We start from the raw sequence: 21,588 nt of genomic DNA, 5'->3' as shown, positions 1-21,588 counted from the left end.
GGACTCCAGTTGTTGGTAAATTCATTTTCTTAAGGCTCTATGACAGAGACTCCCATTTACTGTCACCCACTGTCACGCAGAGACTACTTTCAGTTCTTAGAGGTAACCCACAGTTCTTTGCCACAGGACCCCACAGACAGTTCACAAGTGCGATGTGTGCCTTCTTCCCAGCCAGGAGGGAAATGTCTCTCTGGCTCTTCATTCTTTTACATAAAACTCATTATGTCAGGCCTGCCTTAATAATATGTATTTGATGAATTCAAAAGGGACCCATGATTATATCTGCAAAATCCTTTCTGCCGCATAAGGTAACATCTTCAAGACAGTGATATAACATCATATTCACAAGTCCCTTCTACACTCAAGGGAAAGGAAGTACACAAAGGTATGGGCTATAGAGGATTATTATAGAATGCAACCTAACACATTAATGTAAAAACTAGTTTGCTAGAAAAGAAATCTTAAGGTTTTATAATAGTAAATACTCAAACTACATATTATGAAACCTACACATGGGATGGAAAGTTAATTTAATTCTCAGGGAGCTGATAGATTTAGGAAGGCAATGCACATCTTTGTCTCACACTAAATAACAGATAATCAGACTTCCTTGCTACATAGGAAATTAAAAACTTCAGTGAAACCACATGTGGTTTGGGATGCAGAGCTGCCCAGAGGCACCAAAGAGATTTTTGAGTCAGACATATGGGGGTGGGGATTGCCTCATTCTACTGTTCAAAGCTAACCTGAAAAAAAAAAAAAAGTCTTACCATTGCCTTACCTAGAATAAAAGATCTTACATGACTTATTTGACTTCTGCTTTCCTGTTTATCTTTCATGTTTATATCACACAGAGTTTCATTGTTACTTCAAAAAATAACATGCTTTTTACTCAGCATAGATACATGGACTTCCTTTCTTTACACTATTCTACAATATATTTTTATCCAAACCCATAGGATTTATTTCATTCATTGTTTAAAATCTATTATTCCTTTAATGAATATTTATAGAGTGCCTATATTCATCAATGAACTGTTACACCTTCACCACTCCCACAAAGTAGGGATAATCTCTGATTTTTTTTGATAGAAAATCATTAGCGAGGTCATATAACTACCACCCTGATGGTTAGATCTATATTTATAGGTTCATATCCCAATTGTGAGTACCTTGACGGAAACATTCTGTTTTTATTTGTTTATATTTCTAGGAATAATTCAGAGATTGTTGCAACCCATTAATTATAGTTTACTGAAAATAGTAATACTAATAATCATAATAACATCTAAAATGTATTCAGTGATCCCTTGTACTGTGAAAACATGTTCTGTATGTCGGCTCATATAAAATCCTTGCAATAGCACTTTGAGGCAAGTATTATAACCTTCACTTAGTAAATGAGAAAAACTAAAGTGCAGAGACAGAAGCAAGACTTTCTTATAAGTTACTGATGTTCCTGAACTTTATTTTCTCTATACCAATGTGCTTTCCAACTGGGAGCATCAGTATAGCTCATGCATTTAACACAGTGCTAAAAATGCATGTTCTCAGGTTCTGCTGCAGATTTATTCAATCAGAAATTCTGGGGCCGGGGCCTTAGAATTTGAGTTTTGACAGGCCCTGAAGGTGGTGCTGGTGCCTGCTAAAGTTGGAGAACCACTGCTATATAATCTAATATAAGATTATTCCGGCCAACAAGATGTGATCACCTAGACTTTCAAACAACATTCACTCAGAGATTGGAAACAAAATTCATTATATTAGGTAACAATAGATGAAAAACAAAGATTTCTACAGAAAAAAAAGCTGTCCTGATATCAGAAGTCATTTTGAAGGTCGAGACACTCATCATGTGGAGTCTGAAACTTCATGTCAATATGCTGACCTGACAATGCTTTGTTAAAGTAAATGGAGAATAACCTTTACTCCTGGCTGTAATAACAGCTCTGTGATTTATATCGTTTCAAACATTTATCTTTACAGGAAAATATTTACAATAACTAGTTTATCACCCAAAGACATCCTAAACATCTTCAGGTCAAGATTCTGATTTTCTTCATTTGGGTCTCTGCTCACATATCAAAGACTGCTGTATAATTAGAGGCATTTTTACAATTTCTTAGTAAATTGAATTAAATTGGCTTCAACTGGCTTATTGTTTTCCATTACTTTACATTAGGAATTGTCTTTTTAAAAAGTGTCAAGCGATACTATAACAGAAATAGTGAAAAGCTTATAAAAAGTCGAGTATTAATCTCTGAAAAGGCAAAATAGTTCAAGTTAAGAATGCAGCATTGCTTTCAGGGAGGAGTGTTTGCTGAGGGATTTTATTCTATTTTATTTTATTCTATATATTTTTATTGATTTCAGAGAGGAAGGGAAAGGGAGAGGGAGTTAGAAACATCAATGATGAGAGACAATCATTGATCGGCTGCCTCCTGCACACCCCCTACTGGGGATTGAGCTTGCAACCTGGGTATGTACCCTTGATCAGAATTGAAATTGGGACCCTTCAGTCTGCAGGCCTACCCTCTATCCACTGAGCCAAACTTGCTAGGGCTGCTGAGGGATTTCAGAGGGAATTTTCACTTAGCATATCCAGAGGACAGCAACAGTGATGATTGTGTACTCTGTGTAGAGTACTGCACTCAGCATATTCACATATATACTTATAAAAATGAAAGTTTATACCACTCAAGAAGTTCACCATCTGGCTATGAACACAAACTATATAAACATGCAAAAGAAGAGTTATAAACAAATAAAAAGCTATGTAGATAAATTCATGAGTAGGGATAATAAATGTTCTATCAATGACTATGATTTGGAGAGCATGGAAAATAGGATGCTTCACTACTTCTGGATGGTACATAGAGCTATACACTGATTTTGTATATAGTTTTGTCTTGATTTTTGTTCTAGTCTTGACTCAGGTGATTTTAAAGTATGGTGTTTATAAAACTCAAAATTTTCATGTTTCCTAACATAAATAAGTACCTTCCCTACCTAACAAATGACCAGATATGTTTGGTGTTCAGAGCAGAAGCCAAATTTTTCCAAAAATTAAGATGTCTATAATAATAAAAGCATAATATGCAAATGGACTGAATGACCGAACAATAAAATGACTGTCCGGATGATCTTCCGGACGACCATCTGACATGCACTGGTGCCAGGCCAGCCAAGGTGGGTGCGATGCAATTGGCCGGGGAGCCCGTCATTGTCCCACAATTGCCCCACAGAGGGAGGCTCAGGCCACCCCCTGTGCAGCGATGATTGTGGAACCTTGGATGGGTGGACGGGGCCTCCCTCTGCTGGGCAATCGATCACAGAGCCCCACGAGTGATTGCCCCACAGATGGAGGCCCAGGCCACCCGGCTGGCAGCACTGCAGCAGGTGTGAGGGGCCGACCAGCGATCACACCGCAGAGGGAGGCCCAGGCCAGTCAAGCAATCGCACCCTATGCCTGTCACCCTCAGAATGAGGTGACCATTTGTGGGGGGAGAGAGGGACAGAGCCTCACAGATGACAAGCAGTGGCAGCAGTGGAGGCGGGGCCAGCTGCCAGCAGCCCAGGGAAGGAAAGTCCTGATAGGCCCTGATCACCAGCCAGGCCTAGGGACCCTACCCGAGGGGTCCTGGATTGCAACAGGGCACAGGCCAGCCTGGGGGACACCTCCCCCTACCCCATGCATGAATTTCATTCACCGGGCCTCTAGTTTTATATAAATGACAACATTATTGGTTCCTCATAAGGCTACAATGTTAAAAGCAATCAATCATTATTAATGAGGAACCTAATATGTCTAATGCTGGTCTCCCTGAGGATATAAAAAAGATAAATCCTTGAAGCACAAATAAATACTAAACAATTTAGAGGAACTAAATAGCCAGCTAATTATGTCAGAATTAAGGAAGGGGTGCACATAGTTAATAAAACAATTGAACTCAAGAAGAAGATTTAAGAGAAACATTTTAGAATAAGCCATATTGTGATTTATAAGAAATATATCTATCTATATCTATATTTATATCTATATCTATATCTATATCATCTATCTATCTATCTATATTTATATCTATATCTAGATCTAGATCATCTATAGCTATAGATATCTATCTATTTACCTAGTCATTCAGATGACTGAAATACATTTCTCAGATATACTTTATATTCATTCATTACTGGCTCACAGTTCCCAAACTGCTTGGAAGTTTTGAAGTGATGAGGGTAACAATGGTGTCTCTTGTTCTGTTTATGAGTTGACTTGAACCCAACTCTAAGCCTTCATGCATGCATTTTGGAATAGGGTACAAGAATTCTTTTCACAAACACGACACAGAGGACATGTGAAGTGTAAGAATTGACCGCCTAGAGCAGTGGTTGGCAAACCGCGGCTCGTGAGCCACATGCGGCTCTTTGGCCCCTTGAGTGTGGCTCTTCCACAAAATACCACGTGCGGTATTTTAAATATGAGGGAAGCTTTTCTCAACAGGTTTCAGGAATTCAGAAACAGCAAGACAACGTTAGCCTTTGTTAAAAAACTTCTCAATGCTACTGTAACAGAATTAAATTTTCTCCCTTTAATATTGACATTGGCAACCTTGAAATGCAATTGCTGGATTTAAAAAACAAAGAACTGTGGAGCTCAAAATTTGAACGTCTTTGTGCTGATATAGAAATATTGGAGAAAAACAAATGTGAACTTAGTTCACAGCACAAGTGGTCTGCTTTGAAAGACCTGGAGAAGGAAGATATGTTGATTTTTAACACCTTGACTCATATAATCAACTGAAAAAACTAGCGTTTGCTGTTCTTTCCTTATTCGGGTCTACATATTTATGTGAACAATCATTTTCAAGCATGAACCTTATCAAGAGTAAATTGAAAAGTCGTCTTATTGATGAGAACCTGGAATCATGCTTAAAATTCAAAACAACAACATACAAACCTGACTTACCCAAACTTTCCAAGGAGATGCAAGGCCATTGTTCACATTGGTGTTTGTCAGTCATTGTCATGATTTAATTTTATGGATATTGTAAGGTAAATTGTAAGGAATTTAATTTTATCAATAAATAATATCATTATTAAATATGATATCAAGTTTTATTCAATGTACCTATAGCTTAACTAAGACTTAAAACTTTAAATAAAGTTTAGTAAATTAATTTTAGGGAACGTTGTGGATTGAAAGAAGATGTAGTGTCAAGGATTGCGAAAAGTACATTGAGATGGCTTGGACATATAGAGAGGTTGAACGAAAGGAGATAGACAAAACAAGTACACAAGACAAGTGTGGATGGGAGAGTTGGAAGGGGTCGACCTCAGGAAATGTACCTCAATCAGATTGAGGACGTTTTTAGCAAAGGCCAGCTTAGGCGTATCCTAATTAAGTTAATAACAATGTACCTACCTATATAGTTTAAGTTTAAAAAATTTGGCTCTCAAAAGAAATTTCAATCATTGTACTGTTGATATTTGGCTCTGTTGACTAATGAGTTTGCCGACCACTGGCCTAGAGCATTCTGATAGGCCCAAAACTTCAGATTTTAAATCTATTCAGGAGGTTAGGGCATTCCATCAGAAGTGTTTAAGCAGAAAAAGTAGCCTAAATATAAGTTCTGAAACAATAAATTACATAGAATAAATATGTTACTAAACTTATGGAGCTTGGTCATAGAGAGGATGTAACAAATCTGACCCCAAAGACAAGGGAAGTAAAGGCAACAATAAATGAATGGTACTATATCAAACTTAAAAAGCTTCCACACAGCAGAATAAACCACCAGCATAACAAAAAGGCAACCAACTCAGTGGGAAAAGATATTTGCAAATAAAGCTCTGAGAATACCGAAAATATATTTTAAAAAAACTCACACAATTCCACACCAAATAAACAAACAATCCAATTTAAAAGTGGGCAGAGGACCTGAACAAGTACTTCTCCCAAAAAGACATACAAATGGCCTATAGATATATGAAAATATGCTCAATTTCACTATTTATTAGGGGAATGCAAATCAAAACTATAATGAGATACCACCTCATACCTGTTAGAATGTCTAGTAGCAACAAGACAAGAATTAACAGAGGTTGCTATAACTTAAAGAGGTTGCAGAGAAAAAGGAACCTCATTCATTGCTGGTGGAAATGTAAATGGGCACAGCCACTATGGAAAAGAGTATAGAGGTACCTCAAAAAATTAAAAATAGAGCTTCTGTATAATCCAGCAACCCCTTCTTTGGGTATATACCCCCAAAATTTAACAAACATTTATTTGCAAAGATATATACACCTTTATGTTCATTGAAAAATTATTCATGTTGGCCAAGACCAAAGTGTCCTTCAACAGATGATTGGATAAAGAAGATATGGTATATATATATATATATATATATATATATATATATATACAATGGAATACTATTAAGCCATAAGAAAAGATGAAATACTGCTATTTCATCAATAAAATATATTTTTAAAAAAGACAAAGAAAAAGTGGCCAAACCAGATCCTTGTCATAGTAAGATGACTCTGGAAGCAGTGCAGAGGGTCTATTTAAAAAAGATCTTACCAAGTTACCAAGTCCAGACACGCCTAAACAAACATATCCCAAAGGCAGGTTTGAATGGATGCTACTGAGCACCAGAAGAATATAGGATAAGGTTATATAGTAACCTGAAAGTTTAACTTAACACATCAAGATATTTAAATGGTACCTTGGGGGGATTATAGTTCTCTAAATTTTATCCAATAAAATGTATTTATTAGAAGATCTGAAACAAAGGTCAGGTTTAGAAATAAATTACACATAAGTCCTATTTGGGAAATGAAATATACAGAAAGAGTAATTAAAACACCCCCCAAACTGGAATACCTATATGGATTATAAACCTATAATTTCTTAGTGGGGTAGGCAATCTTATCTGTTGTGTTGCATACCCATTAATAAGAATTATTTTAATCTAAGATAAAATATTAGGCTTATAAATTAAAGTAACCCCAACAGTTTGCATAAACCTTTTTCTTAGATTACTTTGAGAATAACAAGGTGATTACTATACACATAGGAAACATTTTTAACAATCATCATAAATAATTCTTATACTTGGATTTTAATGCACATGTGACATCAAGTCCCAGATACCTGTATGTGAGGTAAAAAATACCACTACTAACCTTACTTGTCATCTCCCCTATAAACTTACGTCCTCCTTAAAAGAATGTATGTAAGTGTGTGTGTATATGTGCATTTAAATGTAGGTGTATGAAGTAAGAACAAAGCTATGCTTAACTTACAGTCATGCATCATCTTATTGTGCTTTGTCTTATTGGGCTTTGCAGATATTGTGTTTTTACAAATTGAAGGTTTGTGGCAACCCTGTGTTGAGCGAATCTATCGTAGTCATTTTTCAATAGCATTTGCTCACTTTGTGTCTATGTGTCATATTTTGGTAATTCTTACAATAGTTCAAACTTTATTATTATTATTATCTTTGTTATGGTGATTTGTCATCAGTGATCTTCAATGTCACTATTGTAATTGTTGGTGGCATGACATAAGATGGCAAACTTAATAAGTAAATATTGTGTGTGTGTTCTGACTGCTCCACTGACTAGCCATTTCCTCTTCTCTCTTTCATTCTCTCCTTGGGCCTCCTTATTCTGTGAGACTTAACAATATTGAAATTAGGACAATTAATAACCATGCAATGGCCTCTAAGTGCACAAGTTAGAGGGAGAGTTGTACATCTCTCACTTATCAAAAGCTAGAAATGATTAAGCTCAGTAAGAAAGGCATGTCAAAAGCTGAGGAAGGCCAAAAACTAGGCCTGCTGCACTGAACAATTAGGTAAGTTATGAATGCAAAGAAAAAGTTATTGAGTAAAGTAAAAATGCTACTCCAGTGAACACCTGAATGATAAAGAAGGAAAGCACCTTTATTGCTGATATAGAGAAAAGTTTAGTGATCTGGATAAAGCCACAACATTTTTTAAAGCTAAAAGTCTAATCCAGAGCAAGGCCCTAATTCTCTTTAATTCTATGAAGGGTAAGACAAGTGAGATAGTAGCGGAAGAAAAACTTGAGGCAAGCAGAAGTTGGTTCATGAGGTTTACTAGTAAGAAAATAATCCACACCCATTACATAAAAGTGCAAAGTGAAGCAGCAAGTATTGGTGTAGAAGTTGCAACAAGTTATCTAGAAAATCTAGCTAAGATAATTAATGAAGGTGGCTACACTAAACAACATATTTCTCAATGTAGACAAAATAGCCTTATATTGGAAAAAAATACCAGCTTCAAAGGACAGGCTGACTCTCTTGTTAGGGGCTAATGCAGATGTTAACTGTAAGTTGAAGCCAATGCTCATTTATCATTTTGAAAATCCTAGGATCCTGAAAAGTCATGCTAATCTACTCTGCCCATGTTCTATATAAATCCATCAACAAAGCCTGGATGACAGCACATTGGTCTATAACATGGTTTACTGAATATATTAAGTCCACTGTTCATGCCTACTGTGCAGAATTTTTCTTTCAAAATATTGTTGCTCACTGAAATGCAACCGGATCTCCCAATAACTTTGATGGAGATGTATTAGATTCATGCTGTTTTCACACCTGTTAAAACAACCTTTGTTTTGCAGTCCATGGACTAAGGAGTAATTTTGACTTTCAAATCTGCTAATTTAAAAAGCACATTTCATAATTATAGCTTCCACAGATAGTGATTTCTCTAATGGGTCTTGGAAAACTCAATATAAAACCTTCTGGAAAAGATTCACCATTCTAGATGACATTAAGAACATCTTTGATTCATGGGAAGAGGTCTAAATATCAGCATTAACACGAATTTGGAAGAAGTTGATTACAATCCTCATGAATGACTTTGAGGGGTTCAAGGCTTTAGTGGAGTAAGTAGTTGCAGATGTGGTAGAAAAGAAAAGAAAAATAGAATAGAAGTAAAACCTGAAGATATGACTGAATCGATGCAATCTCATGAAAAAAGAACTTTAATAAATGAGGAGTTGCTTCTTATGGATGAGCAAAGAAAGTGGTTTCTTGTGATGGAATCTATTCCTGGTGAAGATGCTGTAAAGATTGTTGAAATAACAATAAAAGAATTAGAAATTACATAAACTTACTTGATAAAGCAGCAGTAGATTTTGAGAGGATTAATTCCAATTTTGAAAGAAGTTCTATTGTGAGTAATACTATCACAAAGCATCACATGCTAAGAAAAATTGTTTGTGAAAGCAAAGGTCAACCAGTGCATAAAAAAATCACTGTCATCTTATTTTAAGAAATTAGCACAACCCCCAGCCTTCAGCACCCACCAGCCAGATCTGGCAGAAGCCATCAACAATGAGGCAAGACACTACACCAGCAAAAAGATTAGAACTCACTGAAGGCTCAGAAGATGGTTGGCATTTTTTTTAAGATAATGCTATTGCACACTTAATAGACTATAGTATAATGTAAACATAACATTTATATTCAATGGATATGAATAAAATTGTGTGACTTAGTTTATTGTGATATGAGCTTTGTTGCGGTGGTCTGAAACTAAACTCGCAGTATCTCCGAGGTATGACTGTACTGTGCATTTTTACTAAAATGAGTCAATTATATTTTCTCTCTTGAGAATTACTAGGAATCAGATTTACTGATGTTTAACCAGTTTTATTGTTAAAACTTTGTAATTGCAGAAACCAACAAATTTAAGAAATAAGTCATGAAGCTTCTCTGTTTACAATCTAAATATTATAGTTGAGTTCTGAAATATCTAACTTATACTTAGTACTTACTAGTACTACTGTCAACACAAATCTATGTGCTTTTTAATACATTAACTCATGTTTTTTTATATCTTAATTCCTCCAAGTTTCTCATGAATTATATATTATTATAGACCTGTTTAAATGAGAGGAAATGAGGCACATACATACAATATTAATATACATTGCAAAATGACCTTATTTAAGAAATGGGTAAATTTGGTTAAACTTAGAAAATGAATGTGGTATCAAAAAGAAAATGTAAAGTGCATTTAATTTTTCATACTATTTTCAGCACATTAATTTTGATTTGGGGACCTTTTCCATTCTTTACCTTTAATCTCTTTGTCATTTTTGAACCATCTTATATCAGCTGCGGGTTTACTACCAGATGTTTTACAAGTCAGCTGCATCAAGTCTCCCTCCATAACTGGTGATGAAAATCCGCTAATTTGAGGCTTTTCAGGAACACCTGAAAAATAAACAAATGAAACATTAATCACCAGGGTTGGTTCATTCTTGACTATTATTTTTACAAACAAAAGTAAATTGGCAATAATTTCATCAAGAATAATAAACAGCTATATAACACTAACTGCTTATGATATATAGATATAGATACATGTATATGTGTATGAGTATATATATATATACCTGAAAGCATTGATTCAGTTCAAAGTAGTTGTTTAAAGTAAAGTCTGCATGTAAAAATAAACTTTGTAAATCTTAAAGATAACCATTCAATATGTCTTAAAATTTGCCAGTATAGGGATTTAAGAATGAACATTGCTTTCATCGGAGAAAAATAATTTACAAAGCACATTTATTTATTCTTTACCAAATTATAATTTAACTAAAATAGCACCTTTCATCCCTGATTTCATAATTCTGAAAGCTTAAAAATGATATTATCCTCTCCGCATTTTATTCAAGAAAAGGTATTTTGTCCAATAAAATTCATCAAAAATACTCATATGTAATTGCAACCATACTTACTTTTCTGATTATTCTGTAGAAAATGTCATTTGCATTAGAAATTCAATTGTAGTTTTATGGAGCTTGATATGTGTTATTTTTAATGCTAACCACTATTGCCTTTGCTAGTCCAAATCATCAAATCAATAAGCAGATAACTAATATTCAGAGATAGCACATGGGTGGTTTAAATAATAGTATATTCCACATTTCTTGGGCATTAATATTCTGTCATCATGGTAAAGGTTTACTAAAATTTCCTCTAAAATTATTCAATAAGTAAGGCAGACTGAAAGTTCCTTATTGTCCTACTTAATTTAGTTATAAAAGTATAAAATGTAATCATGTGGGAAAGTACCAATAAGAGACATACACATTTAAAGAATAACAACAAAGACAAATGACAGGTCATCATACTCCAATTAGCTGAATAGTTGTGTGTGTTTTTTCCCACCTTCTTATTGGCTTTAAAAAACAATTTATATCATCCCACCATTTAATCAATTGAAATCAGCCAGTTGCTTATCCATGGTGTCTCAAGGTGGCTCTCTACAGGACAGTACATTAAACTTAGCAGTTGTTATCCTGAAATATTCCATTTTAGTGGTTATGTTGTGTCCTTAATGGCAAACTTGTAAAGATTTTGATAAAAAAGTATCAGTTTCTTATCCTATGTACAAAACCAATTCACTAGCTGAATTAACTTTTAATATTCCCACCCAAAAGAACAGCATGTGTTAGTTCCTTTAAATGCAATGTTAGGCCTTATGTATGAAAAAAGGAAGGCAAGCTAGGGACAAAAATATCCATCTTGAAATTCCTCTAACTTGTTCAGAACACAGGTGTGTTTCAATAAACTGCAGCAATTTCAGCTGATTGGGCCACTGATGTTTGTGGAATCACAGAGAGCTCTGAGATGCAACTATATTTCCTCTGAATCTCTATGAATGCATTGCTTTTTTATGTCACTTTAACCTTTGGGAAAAATGGCTCAATATTTAGAGAAGTTACAAGCTGCATGCACAAGTGACATTATGCACTTCATTTAGTAATCTAGAAAACTACAGGTTTAAAAGGTAAGAAGATACATGGAAATGTCAGGGTTATTTAAATGCACTGAAATACACAAAGGGGTTAAATCTGAAAGCTATGGCACATTAGAGAAGGCCATATTAAATGACTGATACGATAAAATGAAGGAGCACCCTATAAACATATTAAACTCATTATGCTCATTATTCTATCACTTTATGAAAGGATCACCACATATACAATACATAGATGAGTTGCTACAAAGGAATTTAATTGAGAATCAAGAAACCTGGTGTCTACTGATGGCTAAGAAATTAAATGGGTACGTGCTTTTAGAAGTCATAGAAATCTTTATATCTCCCTTTGTCTATAAAATGGGAAGTGTGATTAAGTGATTTTTAAGTGCCTTTTGTTAAAATGTAGCAGAAATAAGATTAAACTACATCTATTATTATATTGCTCAAAATATATATGTGTTGTAGTACTGACCTGTGTGGCTTAGTTGGTTGAGCATTGTCCCATGCACCAAAAATTTGCTGGTTTGATTCCCAGTTAGGGCACATGCCCAGGTTGCCAGCTTGATCCCCAATAGGGGGCATGCAGGAGGTAACTGTAAGTGTTTGATGTTTCTCTGTCATATTGATGTTTTTCTCTCTTAAATCAAGTGTGTGTGTGTGTGTGTGTGTGTGTGTGTGTGTGTGTGTTTGAATCATGGTACTTTACAAGTACACATCTCTCAGTCTTGCGAATGCATTGTGTTTGTTCCTTGAACTTACCCAGAACAGTGAGATAGGCCTTGGAAGTCTTGACAGGCATTGTAAATAAAGAACAGGTGTACTGTCCTTCATCGGAGAGAGACACATCACTGACGCTGATACTCAGTTCATGCCAAGAAGCCCGAACCAGCTCAATCCTATTGTCCCTTAAAGCTGAAAAGAGAAAGTATTAAAAATGTGAAATAGCAATATTAGAAAAAGTCAGTACTGTTAGACTGAATATTTTCAGCACAACATAATACACAGTTCTTCGGCTGTACATCTAAATATTTACTGAAAGAGTTTACAGGACAGTTTAAATATATTATTTTATCATATTTTTAAAAATAAAGGTAGAATCAGGTGCTCCTTAAGGTTCTCAGAATTAACTTTTTTAATTAAATGATTGCATCTAGTACATTACTTTGGATGAGGTAGATGATATTGATAAAAGTGGCTTTCCTCCACAAAGTTTTTCATGGGATGCTAATGCCAAGAAAAATTATAAACAAAAGGACTCACTTCTATGGACAGATAAATTTGAGAAAACTATAGCTGCTGCATTTCTTCCAAGAAACTAACAGTGAACATTAGCATATTAAAAGCTCTCCACAGTACAGATACCTGTTGAAGTTCATTTAAACCAGAACTGACATTCAGCTGGAAAGCACCTGTAAGGTACCAGATGTTAAAATCTGTTCTAATTCATTGGTACCTCTGCTGTACTGTCTGATAAATATTTTTTATATATGCATTGTTCAAACCACCTATTCTGCTCCAAAACACTTGTTTTCACAGAAATCATACTTCTCTTTACTCCTTTTTTATTATTTTTATTTTATTTTCTTGTTTAAAGTATTATGAATAGTAGTACATATGTTCCCTTTTATTTCCCATTGACCCTCCCCCGGGCTCATTATATATCTCACTAAGTACAGCTATACAACCTGGAATTAAGCAAGAGGCACTGATGAATTACTCTAAAAGGTATAAAGAGAAAGGAGAACAGGTTAGGAACACCAGGCCCTAAGGAACAACATGGAGGCAAACAATAGTGAAAGACAATGGAGACCTGGCTTCTACCAACCACAACCTCGCAACAGAAACTAATTTTAGTGCTGAATAAATGGAAGCTCCAACAGCATCACAAGGGAAATCAAGTGGGAGCATCAGTGACAAGAGTCCACGGAAAGCGAACTATATCCCCAATGGGCTGGAGACTCCTTTCCCTACAAAGATAAAACAGCTGATTGGAAACAAGGGCAGTAGGGCAACCCCTCAAGTAACCAGCCTTAAATATGATCTCTCAGTAAGCTACAAAAGTACTGACCTCACTTAGACCTACCAGGCAGCCTGTCCTGAGGGAGCAACTCTGCCCACTTAGGTGGCATCAGTAGACATCTGTGTAATTTCCAGTGGAACAAGACAACTCAAGCTGACCAAATAGAACTACCAAGGTTCTGACAAATTTGTGTAACCACGGCCCGCAAATGTACTCTAAGACCTGTGTGCTAAACCTAATTAGGATGACTGCCTCATAGAACCGGACATTTAAATAGAGTTGATAATCTCCTAACTTAATAGCCAAAATGTCCAGAATATGATGATGATGATGATGATGATGATGATGATGATAAAACTCTCGTCACACAAAATGCCCAAAAAATCATAATTTAAATAAGAAAACATAATCAACAGATCTCAACACTGAGTTGAAATATATATTGAAATTATCTAACCAAGAATCTAAAAAGCTATTTTATTAAAATAATATAACAAGTAATAAGTTTCTTCAAATATATTTTAAAAATATTAGCAAAGAAAAATAAGTTATAAAAATGAACCAAATGAGGGGGAAGAACCAAGATGGAGAAGTAGGTAAAATCCGTGCTTGCTGCCTCCCACAACCACTTCAAAATTAGAACTAAAATACAGAATAACCATCATTCGGAACTGCCTGAAATCTGGCTGAACGGAAGTCCTAACTAAAGAATTTAAGACACCTACTACACAAGTAACTATCAAAGAGGATAAACCCAAAGATCAAATGTCTGAAATCCAGACAAATAAAAAAGAATCTGGAAAGCAGCCAGAGATAAAGAGATATTACCTATAAGAGAACACCAATTCAAATGACAATAGATTTCTTATTTGAAATCATGGAGGGAAGAAGGAGTGGTGCATTTTTTTTCAAAAGAACTGTCAGTGATGGATTTGTATCCAGTGAAACCAACCTTTAGGAAATAAATATAGTCTTAAAAGAAGGAAAACTAAGAATATATGTTTCCTGCAGATTTGTCTTAAAAAAATTTAAGAAAGTTTCATTAAACTGAAAAGAAGAGGTCTTGGAGCATCAAAAAGGAAGAAAAAACAACTGAAAGAACAAAAATATTGGTAAATAAATATAATATTGACTGTCCTACTCCTGATTTTCTTTGTTATATACTGGTTGAAACAAATTATAACACCAATTATAACATCAATCAATGCTATGTTCAACATTTAGAGAAGGAATATTCAAGAGAAGTATAAAATGAGTAGAAAAAAGGTACCTAATGGAAGTAGATTTTCATACAGCACTCAAAATGGTAAAACATTGCTATTAGCAGGCTACAATAGTTCACATATGTATATTTCAGTACATGGAACAACTACTAAGAAAATATACAAAGTGATGCACTCAAAAAATCTAAAAATAAATTGAGATGGAAGACATTTATATAGTATCCTATCTAATAATAGACAAACATGGTAATTGACCATGCCTTCACTACACCTCCCATTGGCTAATCGGCGTGATATGCAAATTAACCACCAACAAAGTAACATTAAAGAGATTATAAGAAAAATATATTCCAAATTTTGTTAGTTGTATAATGGTTATGTTTAAATTATTAACACCTAAGAAAGTGGGTGAAGGGAACATATAATATGTTATAGTATTTTATAGTTTTTTTACATGTATGAGATTATTTCAAATTAAAATATTAAAAAATTAAAAATTAATAAAATATTAATTGAAATGTATCTGCATTACATGAAAAATCTCCTAATTGCTTCTAACATAATTCATTAGATTGTGCTAAAATTTACAAGGGTCCAATTAAAAGATATCTTAATTCTAAATGATATAATAGAAAATATATAATAGTGCAGTTATAAGCACTTATCTGAAAATAAAAATTTAAAAAAGTGAATTTAAAGAAGGGATTAGCCAAAGAAAATATATGCACAACCCATGGACATAGACAACAGTATGGTGATGGCCAGAGAGAAGTGGGGGGCAAGAGCTGGGTAGAGGGGGCAAAAGGGGGGAAATAGGGACATCCTATATAATAATAATAAAAGGCTAATATGCAAATTGACTGAATGGCAGAATGACTAGTTGCTATGATGCACACTGGCCACCAGGGGGCAGATGCTCAATGCAGGAGCTGCCCCCTGGTGGTCAGTGCACTTCCATATGGGGAGTGCCACTCAGCCAGAAGCTGGCTCATGGCTGACCAGCGCAGAGGTGGTGGCAGGAGCCTCTCCCACCTCTGTGGCAGCACTAAGAATGTCCAACTAACGGTTTAGACCCGATCCCTTGGGGGCCTAAATCTTTAGTCGGACATCCCCCAAGGGCTCCCTGGCTGCCAGAAGGATGTCTGACTGTAAGCTTAGGCCTGATCCCCTGGGGAGTGGGCCTAAGTCGACAGGTGGACATCCCCCAAGGGGTCCTGGACTGCAAATGGGCGCAGGCCCGGCTGAGGGAGCCCCTCCCCCCCGAGTGCACAAATTTTGTGCACTGGGCCTCTAGTATTTAAATAAAATTATAGAGATTAAGAAGAGATTAGTAGTTATCAAAGGACAAGGATAGTAAGTAGTGAAGGTTAGTAGGAGGGAAATAAATCCTATTTAATAAAAGGGTAATATGCAAATTGACCAAACTGCAGAACTATTGGTCATTATGATATGCACTGACCAACAGAGGGCAGACGCTCAACTCAGAAGCTGCTCCCTGGTGGTCAGTGTGCTCCCACAGAGAAAGCACTGTTCAGCCAGAAGCCAGGCGCATGGCTGGCAAGTGTAGTGGCAGCACTAAAGTTGTCCTACTGATGGCTTAGGCCCGCTCCACATGGAAAGCAGGCTTAAGCCATCAGTTGGACATCCCCCAAGGGCTCTCAGACTATGAGAGGGTGCAGGCTGGGCTGACGGACTCCAACAAGTGCACAAATTTTGTGCACAGGGCCTCTACTACTTATTAATAAAAGCCTAAGTGGTCATCATGCCATGATGCCCTCATGCCATCACAAGATGGCTGCGCACACAGCAGTCACACGCAGGTGGGCGGGGCTGGGCTTGACACTGTGTGCACAGAACCGAGCCTGCCTGGGAGCGTGCTCAGAGCCAGGAGGAGGCAGGTTCCCCAGCTCCACGAGGTGAGGCCTGCCTTGGGGTCTGGTGAGGCCTGCCTAGGGGTCCCTGGGCTTTGTGTGGTGAGGTCTTCCTGGGGGTCTCACCTCCTCCTGGCTCCGCATGGTGAGGCCTGCCTGGGGTCCTGGGATCCCACTTCCTGGCTCTGCGTGGCCTGGAGGAGGGACCCCTGGCTCCAGCCTACCTATTTGGGGCAATCCACTGAGGAGCCCTGGATGTGTGGGCGGGGCCTACCTCTTTGAGGCGATCGATTGCAGGGTTCCCACACTGTGACAGGGCACTGGCGAGGCTGGGGGGGCCTCCTGAGTGCACTAATTTCATGCACTGGGCCTCTAGTATGGTTATAAAAGAACAGCACATAGTCCTTTTTTTTCTTGGCTTAATCCTTTCACCCTTCTCGCCCAGACCCCAACCCAGTCCCCTTTGACAGCTGTCAGTATGTTTGCTGTATCCATGTCTGTTTCCACTTTGTTATTTTTTTTTTTTCATTAGATTCCACATAAGTGAAATCATATGGTACTTGACTTTCATTGACTGGCTTGTTCCACAAAGCATAAGACATATTATGATGATTGCCAGAGGGAACAGTATAGTGAAGAGAGGTAGAAGAATGTAAATTGGGGATAAATGGTGATGGAAGGAGACTTGATTTGGTAAACACAAAATAAAATATACAGATGATGTATTATAGAATTGTATACTTGAAACCTGTATAATTTTATTAACCAATGTTACCCCAATAAGTTCAATCAGAAAAAAGAACAGCACAAGGAATGCCTGTAGTAATGAAAATATTTTGTATCTTGACAATGGCTATGGAAAAATAAACCTACCCCTGTAATAAAATGAATAGAGATAAACACACACACACACACACACACACACACACGAGTACATATAAAACTGATGAAATCCAAATAAGACTGGTGAATTATATTATTGTCAATTCCCTAATTGTGATGATCTTTGCAGTATGTTATTTCACTGAAGGGTATGAGATTTCTTTGAGTTATTCTTACAATTAGATATGAATCTACAATAAAAACACAATTAAGACATGTTTACATTCATTTGATCAAGTATGGGGAATTATGAGGATATCAAAACTTAAAATTCATTGTACGCATTTGCCATCCAGGAAGAGAAAGATCCCAAGTGCCATAAAGCCTTAAATTACTGACGCTTCCCTGTGTGCTTTCTGAGAGAGTAGGCATTATAAAATATTAAGATTTGGGGAAATTCTAAATTTTCATGATCTTTAATGTATTTTTAAAAACCATCCTCCCACACACTCAAATAACACATGCGTTATGATTATAGTCCCTCTGCTACCATTCTCTGTTGACTCTAATTTCATAATGAGACATATTGCAAATATTTTTAAAACTGATTTTTATTGAATATAAAATATAAGGCAACTTTGATCATGATTGTGTTTGCAATTCCATTAGGATACACAGGCATTTTAAAAAAACATTTATTTCATGTTCTATCTCCTACATGTCCAAATATATATGCCTTGTTCAGATGCTATAGGAAAACAGTGGGCACAGATTTGTCATTTCCCCAATAGGACTTCATGCTATTTCAACTACTTTTCAAAACTATGATTTATTTTTTTAAAAATATTTATCACAATTTATTGGTTTTTATAAAAGAGGTCACCAAAAGGGAAAACCTCAGGCTCCTGCCATGATACTGTCTGGGTAAAACATGTTACTCACCCACTGTGTTCAATTTCATTTCCTCTAACACAGGCCCCACTGACAAAGAGATAGAACTTTCAATGTTAGTGAATTTTGGCAAAAGAAACTTAACTCTTTTTTCCTCAGTTTATTTTGTGGAAATTGTATAACATCACTAAAGACAAACTGAATTACTCAGTACATACAAATAAAATTTTTACATTTAAATCATTTTCATCGAGTAAAGCTAAAAGAATTGACTTTTGGATTAAATGATCTGCTCTAGGTATTTATATGAGGTCAAATTTTCTGTGGATAATAATTCTTGATTCATTTCCATATTTGGAATCTGATAAGAACTGAATAATATCAAGCTTGTAAAGTACCTTAAAATAAATATACAATGATATTATAAAATATTTTTAGATTGGAATCCTTATGAGATCCTAAATATTTTAGTGTCTGAAATGTCTCAATTGATGAAGCTTACCTAATCAGATAATATTTTGAGTTGTTTTATGATTGCTCCCAGCCTTAACTAAAAGGAGTAGGCTCTGGAAGGCAGAATACCTGCACTTTTATATAAACTCTATTATTGATTAACCATGCAAATCTAGCCAAGTCACTTAAATATTATGCACCTCAGTCTGCTGATTGTTAATTTAGTAAACTGAAATATATGAATATATATCTAAAACATAAACATATTCCCCAAAACCAAGAAACTGACACAATTGGTATTGTTTTTATAATAATAAATGATTATTTATTATGTAACTATCTTTGATAATTCAGTTGCCACAACAAAAGAGCTGCTTAAATGAACATTTTAAACAAATCTTACATTTACAACATTCATCTTTTCCAGTTTGTAAATATTTATGATGTCATCTGCAGTTCACTTTATCATAGCATTTCAAGTATGAAAGAATACGGGAAAACCTAGAATAGTTCAAAAAGGGATATAATATAACTCAGTGGGTTTCCTGTGAGCATGATCCTTGTCTTGCTCATCTCAGCATCCTGCACCATCACTATCTGTACAGGGGGTATTCCATGAATGGCTATTGAATTGAAACTGAGAGCCAAACTCTGTACATGATAAGAGCAGAGGGAAAAAGAACAGTACTAGGAAGTCCTCTTCGATATATCTCCACAGGCATCCCCATGGGAGAGAAGGAAAAAAAAAAAAGGAGAAGAAGAAAATGATGTTCCATTTAGAAGTTGTTGAGCATAAAAGAGTTAGAAATATCATGCTACAAAATTTTTTAACAAAGTAATAGTTCTTTTGGAAATGGTTTGAAACACTGAATGAGTGATCTCTGAAACTATTGTCATGCTACCTTACAGGTTCCAAAAGAACACAAAAGGTAGTAATTCAACAGAGACGATTTATATTATTTAACTTCTACACAGTAAGTCTCAAATATATAATGAACCTAAATAAAGGATTATAATATTTCCAGTGGCAGTGAATTTAATCTTTAAAAAATTCTTTGAGAACATGGAATGTTCCTCATTATTTAATTATCTTTTTAAAAAAAGAAACACTCAGCCCAGCTGATGTGGCTCAGTGGTTGAGTATTGACCTATGAACCAGGAAGTGTGGTTTGATTCTCGGTCAGGGCACATGTCTAGGTTGCACACTCAATCCCCAGTGGGGGACGTGCAGGAGGCAGCAGATCAATGATACTCCTTCATCATTTATGTTTCTATCTCTCCCTCTCTGTCCCTTCCTCTCTGAAACCAAAAAATATATATATTTTAAAAAATGAAATAAACACTAAAAGATTTAATTGAAAATAAAGATTTTGACCATTCTGTCAGGAACTAGAGGCCTGGTGCACAACATTCATGCACTCGGGGGTGGGGGATGGGGGCATCCCTCAGCCCAGTCTGTGCCCTCTTGCAGTCCGGGAGCCCTTGGAGGATGTCCAACTGATGGCTTAGGCCCACTCCCCTTAGCCAGCAGTCTGACATCCCCCAAGGGGTCCTTAGTGCTGCCTCAGAGGCGGGAGAGGCTCCCGCCACTGCTGCTGCACTCGCCAGCCATGAGCCCAGTTCAGGGCTTCTGGCTGAGCTGCACTCCCTCTGTGGGAGTGCACTGAGCACCAGGGGGCAGCTCCTGTGTTGAGCGTCTGCCCTCTGGTGGTCAGTGCATGTCATAGCAACTGGTCATTCTGCAGTTTGGTTGATTTGCATATTAGCCTTTTATTATATAGGATAACTGAAGAAAAATATTAGAATTAAAAAATAATTAAAATAAATGAAGATGTATTATAAAGGATTGAAAGATAATTGCTCACACATCATGGAGATTAAAAATGAGCTAATGGGGTAAGTAGGCTACTCTGAGGTCATGCCTCATCAGGTATTAGGTGCCTGCCACCCACTGGTGAGGTGATTTAACATATTCAAAATTGAATTCTGGAGGATTTAACCTTAACTGCAAATAAGAAGTGTGGACCAATGAGCAAGAACCTATTAAGCAGTACTTAACTTTGGACAAAAAATATTTTTTCAATATGCCACTGGTTCTAAATGGTTTATGAATTAAACAAGTGCATATTTAGGATTTGTGCAATGCAAAATAAAAATTCCTAAGAAAATTACTTGGAGGATTGTAGTTACACTTTATAATTATTTCTAACAAAAGTTACTGGCATAATTAGTAAATTTTATATTAATTACTTTTAAACCAATGAGCTTAATGATATTAGTACTACTGAATTTATCTGGCATTATTCATGTAAGAATCCAATAGCAATTTGTACATACTTGTTTTAAATATAGTTTTCCTTTCTTAAGAGTTAGGATGGAGAGATCCAAGATGGTTGCTGACGGGACTGCAGGCTGCAAGATAGTGTGTGAGTGAGAGAATGAAAGGAGAGTGTGTGAACGTGCGGGGAGTGTCTGTATTTGTGAGTGAGGGACAGCTATAT

The 21,588-nt window shown here is 36.1% G+C and overlaps 1 protein-coding gene across 3 annotated transcripts in view; it reads right to left on the bottom strand.

Annotated features, from left to right (window-relative positions):
* CADM2 (cell adhesion molecule 2) overlaps positions 1–21,588 on the bottom strand; it is a 1,200,411-nt gene that overhangs the window by 163,945 nt on the left and 1,014,878 nt on the right. For all 3 annotated transcript variants that reach the window (XM_070406023.1, XM_070406024.1, XM_070406025.1), the window contains 2 exons: positions 12,567–12,719; positions 10,118–10,255 (listed from right to left, as the gene is read on the bottom strand). In XM_070406023.1, the coding sequence (XP_070262124.1) occupies positions 10,118–10,255; positions 12,567–12,719 (291 nt within the window). The remainder of the gene's footprint in view (positions 1–10,117; positions 10,256–12,566; positions 12,720–21,588) is intronic.

Source organism: Myotis yumanensis, unplaced genomic scaffold (assembly GCF_028538775.1).
Source record: "Myotis yumanensis isolate MYYU_CA2020_CCGP unplaced genomic scaffold, mMyoYum1.0.hap1 SCAF_2, whole genome shotgun sequence".
NCBI lineage: Eukaryota > Metazoa > Chordata > Mammalia > Chiroptera > Vespertilionidae > Myotis > Myotis yumanensis.
This window is presented reverse-complemented; position numbering and strand designations above follow the sequence as displayed.